This window comes from Electrophorus electricus, chromosome 5 (genome assembly GCF_041902795.1).
Source record: "Electrophorus electricus isolate QZ-2024a chromosome 5, ASM4190279v1, whole genome shotgun sequence".
Taxonomy (NCBI): domain Eukaryota; kingdom Metazoa; phylum Chordata; class Actinopteri; order Gymnotiformes; family Gymnotidae; genus Electrophorus; species Electrophorus electricus.
In genome coordinates this window covers 14,892,501-14,897,500 of record NC_137501.1, presented here as the reverse complement: position 1 = coordinate 14,897,500, position 5,000 = coordinate 14,892,501, and the positions used below count along the sequence as shown (strand labels likewise).

Sequence of the window (5,000 nt, the reverse complement as noted above, 5' to 3'; positions counted from 1 at the left end):
TCGAAAGCTCCTAGGTCTGCCAACCTCATGCTTTTAGAGATCTCCAGGTCTACTCCCAGGAGCAAAGAGGGTTGCCAGATTGCGCAGGTTTTTGTTTGAAATTGGCAGCGAAAAACACGGTTTGGCTTGTGGAAAACTTGGGCTGGTTTGTAATTATTCGGGCAGTTTAAATAATAATAATAATAAAAACTATTGCTTTATAAAGCAGCCGATCTCCACATCCAATCACTTGTCAACAGTTTGATTGACAGGTTTTTCACTCCTGCTGGGGAGACATGCGCATTTGTACAGTGATTCATCAGCTAGACAGCATCAGTAATCCATCAGGCAGGCGCACGGTGTTGGCTGTCATTTGGCTCTCACAATGTCAAAGTGTGGAAAATACAAACAAGTTACCCTAAATGAAGATAATTTAAATTCCCTTCATAATTTAACGATTACTGATTTATACATTTTAAGATGTCAGCCATTTAATCCTGTTGGTGTATCTGGTTTAATATTGCTGAAATGCTGAATCGGCTATTTTTCATGTGTTTTTTTAACGCGTTTTTTTTCATGCATTTTGGTGGAGTTTTGTCTGGAAACCACTCTAGTAATCTGGCAACCCTGGGAGCAGCAGCGACTGAGCCTTTACAGGAGCTGCCTTGACTCTTTGAAATAACTCGCGTTTAGTTGAGTTTCTCGCGATTGTAGTCCCGCCCCCCACTGTGTGCCATACGTCTTAAGATTAGGCTTTATAAACGAATAAATCTAAACAAATTTTGCCTTGCAATTCCTAGAAAAGGGCAGGAGGACGCAGACATTTACGTACACTCTGCTCACACACGTCATGCTGTGCACCGCCGCAACACCAACCCTGAGCGCACCCTGTAGGTGGAGAGGCAACGTCGGGAGTGCGTCGTCAGATATTATTATTCGTTATGCCTTCCCTCACACACCAGGCCGAGAGCCGTCGCGGGCCAGCGGCCGTTCCACCCCCGTCACCCCGCGCTGATTTAGACAGACGTGGGAGCGAACGAGGGATGACGGGCAGCAGGGCGAAAACCGCGCGGTGGCGAGGGCGGAGAGCGTTAAGCCGGTTCTTGCGTAACGGCGTCCGGCTGAGGCGGGAGCATCTGCTCATCACCACCCCTCATAAAAGCGCGCGTAATGGCCGTGAGATTGCGCGCGCGTGTGTGTGTGTGTGGATGTATTGTGAATATGCTCCTGGAAATGCACGTTTACCTGAAAAGCACGGCGTCGTCGGCGAGGAACTTGGGCAGGTTGGAGTCTCGCAGTGCTCGGATCAACACCACGTCCTCGCTCAGATGGGGGTTCTCCCGCTTCAGAGAGCTGCAACACACACACACACACTTAACAGCTCTTACTCCATCTCATGTTAACTCTAAGCATTGACAATTAAAACTACAATCAGCAGATTTCTGGTACAGTTCTAGGAACACATCTCCCAGGCACCTGCAGACACTCTTCAAATCTCTCAATGCGAAACATAAATAAGTGAGAACTGGGTCGCACCCAACATAGCTTCCAGTGGCCATTATTCAACCAGAAGGTGACATTAATATTCATTTAACCAGTTTCCCTCATCTAACAAACAGGGGAGAAGACTTCTTTTGGACCTAAGAGCACGTGTGTATGCTGGCCCTAAACTGGAAGGTTTATTTTATATAGTGTAGGGAAGCCATTCGAATCTCAGTTAAACCAAAGCGATGCTCATAAATATGAGGTTTTAAAGCTGTGATCTGTGAAATCGATTAAAGCCACGATCAACAGATGTGAATAGCGGAGTAAAATGAGAAGCCGGCTTAAGCAGGATTTCTTATAAACCCTGGACAGCAGTAGTTAAAAAAGCAAGGGAGCCAATCACACTCCCCTTAGACCCCGGCAGTGCTCAGAGCTGTCCAGGGCAGCGTTCCCCAGATTCACATACCCGGCCATGACGAGCACGGATTTGACGGCCCTCATGCCGAAGTCGTAGTGGTCCTGCTGGGACAGCTGCTCACTACAGAGCTTATACATCTGAGTCATCTTCCTCGCTAGAGTCTTACTCGACTCAAAGCCCTCCGAGTACAGGATCACCTACAGGGAGAGGGGGATATAGGGATGGAGAAAGAGGAGGCAGAGAGCGATGGAGAGCGTGAGGGAGAAAGGGGGAAGAAAATGCAGAGAGCAAGAGAAAAAAAAGGATGGACACAGGAGAGAGTGAGAGAATGACAGAGGGAAAAAGAGTGATGCCTAGACATTTAGGTGCAAGAGTGTTAAACATGCTGAACAAACTTTAAGACACACACAGACACACTGCTGTTTACCCATAAGAAACTGACTGACCTATAGGGTGCGAGTCTTGGAGTTAACGCTGGTCCACTACCACACTCACCCCACATGGGCCCATCGCACACGCACGCACACACGCACGCACCTCGGCGATGAGGGTGTAGTTAGGCACCATCATGGCGATGGGTCTGAACAGAGCCTTCAGGTTGTCGGGGAGCTCTGTCCTGCCGGCGTAGCCGGGGTTCATCGTGATGAAGGCTGCACACGTCATCACCAGTTTAATCTCACGCCCCTCGAACATGAACCGAGACAGCTACACACACACACACACACACACACACACACAGACTTACCCCTTTCCTTACATTTAGTAGCAATTTACTTTATTTATCGTGAATAAGTGATGCACGCCTGCCAGACATCATGTGTGTGCGTGCACGTGCGCGGTACCTTAGCCGCCTTAGCATTTCTGATGGTTATAAGTTGCTGGGCAATGACAGACAGCACCTCAATGTTGATGCGATTAAACTCATCAAAACAGCACCAGGCACCGGACTGAGCAAGACCACTAAAGAACGTCCCCATCATCTACACACACACACAGAAAAGGAGTTGTGCATTATTTCTATGTATATCATACCTACTTTTTGGTCTACAACCGAGTCGGAAGGACATTGTCACTCTGATTTTTAAATTCATTCTGTCTGTGCGCTCATGGGGTTTATTAAGCTTGGCTGCTCCTATAAACCTGTCCTTATATTCACTCAAAACATTTGAAGGAGACGGGCCCTCCCGGCCCGGAGAGGAGCGTTCCAGAACCAGAGTGAGTGTGTCGAGGAGACTACAGAATGGACGGGTCCCTGCGAGGGCGTTAACAAGCAGGTGTCCAGCCACGCAGACGCGTTCAATAGTGATGTGGGTCTCTGCTGCCCCCTTCTGACAGATGAGGGTAGTGGTCGGGGCATCTGAGAGGCAGGAGAAGCAGACGTCTGTTTATGGATGCGTGAGTGCGCGAGGAGGAGCTTGGCTGAGCCTAATCTAAGACAGGCTAGACAGCAAGATGAATGCAGAGACAGGACATGCTTGTTGAGACGGAGACAGTGGATACTACCCCATCTTCGTGCTCACACATCTCCTGCTAAAGCACACAGACATCGTGTCTGCCGTTTGGTACGCAACCCTCGCTGTCGCTGTAGTGATGGGTGGGCGTGGCCCCGGGTGTAGGGCGGGGCTTAACGAAGAGGTCTGAGGCAGGGGGTACCTTGTAGTCCAGGCCGTCAGAGCAGTTGAAGACCACGCATTGGATGGCCAGGGCCTTGGCCAGGTCTTTGGTGGTCTCGGTCTTCCCGGTGCCGGCAGGACCTGCCGGAGCGCCGCCCAGGTCCAGCTGCAGCGCCCCCATCAGGCAGAGGTAGCAACGGTCCTACGAGGCAACACATACGTAAGCCCACATACAGAGTCGAAGAGAGTGGGAGTGTCTCTGTGGGCGTTACAGTAAGCTGAAGACAAGAGATGTATGTGCGTGTGTGTGTGTGTGTGTGTGTGTAACTGGGGTATTGAACAGTTGAGGGGACTGTTGTGTTTGGGAGTGTGTGTTTGGGTAAATATTTTAGAACAAAACTGTGCTGAGTATGTAGGAAACCAGAGAAAACCAGAGATAGCCAGCCTAGGAAACCCAGCAAAATAGCTCTGACAAAGTAAAGTTATTTTTATAAAAGCAATGTTTCATTTTTAAAAGTGAACTAGCAAAAACATGACTTTTTGGCTCAGGAATGTCTTCCTTTACATATAGGTAGTTATATTTAACGCATATTTATTACCTCCATAGAGGTTTGTGTGTGTGTGTTTGTGCGTGTGTTGGTGCATGTATATGCGAGACTGTGTGTAACGCTGTAAGCAAAAGTCAGACGCTTGCAGATAACAGGCAGGAGTTTTATTGTATTCTGTATCCATGGTGGTTAAACTAGCCAGGGTCAGAACCAGAGAGATGCAGTCAAGGGTAAACGCAATCATCGAGGTAAACAGTCCGAGTCCAAAAAAACGTAGAGCAATAACACAGGCAGACAAATCCAACAAGGGGCAGGCAATAATCGGAGTTAAGGGAAACGGGAAAACCACACAGGAGATCAGAAACATGAAGACCGCTCGGTATGCACAGATGAACTGGAGGCAATACTTCGCAATGACTTAGGATGGCTTATATACATAAAAAAACGGTGAACTCAATAAGCAGGTGATGAGGATCTGGTGAACTGTCGATGATTTGATGAGTCGCTCTCCTGGAGACTAACTGCATGATGGGTATTGTAGTTTGTTTGGGTGTCAGGCGGCGTGATACTGTGTGTATGTAAGGAAAATGTATTTATATAGCACTTATACAGACAAGAGACACAAAATGCTTTTCAGTTCATTGTAAGATAATAAAACTACAATAAAGACAAAAGACAACATGCAACAATAAATCAGCAAATACTAACCCACGTACAAACCCCGGTGCGGCAGGTTTACAGGGCCTGTTTAAAAACACATGTCTTTAGCTGCATGTTAAAAGAATCGGTAGAAAGTACAAGTGCCACAGAAGAGGGCACAGCATTGCACAGCTCAGCCATGACCACTCGACCTCCGCGGGACTTTAAACGGGTGCGCAGGTCGCGTGAAAAGACCCGGTTCACCTGATCTAAGATAGCGAGCTGGAATAATGTAGGAGGAGTAGGTCAGACACATGG

General features: G+C 48.1%; 1 protein-coding gene across 3 annotated transcripts in view; it reads right to left on the bottom strand.

Annotated features, from left to right (window-relative positions):
• Positions 1-5,000, bottom strand: part of dnah6 (dynein, axonemal, heavy chain 6) — a 73,983-nt gene that overhangs the window by 54,194 nt on the left and 14,789 nt on the right. For all 3 annotated transcript variants that reach the window (XM_035530041.2, XM_081714269.1, XM_081714270.1), the window contains exons 30-34: positions 3,536-3,697; positions 2,725-2,862; positions 2,420-2,587; positions 1,931-2,079; positions 1,225-1,332 (exon numbers count right to left, since the gene is read on the bottom strand). In XM_035530041.2, the coding sequence (XP_035385934.2) occupies positions 1,225-1,332; positions 1,931-2,079; positions 2,420-2,587; positions 2,725-2,862; positions 3,536-3,697 (725 nt within the window). The remainder of the gene's footprint in view (positions 1-1,224; positions 1,333-1,930; positions 2,080-2,419; positions 2,588-2,724; positions 2,863-3,535; positions 3,698-5,000) is intronic.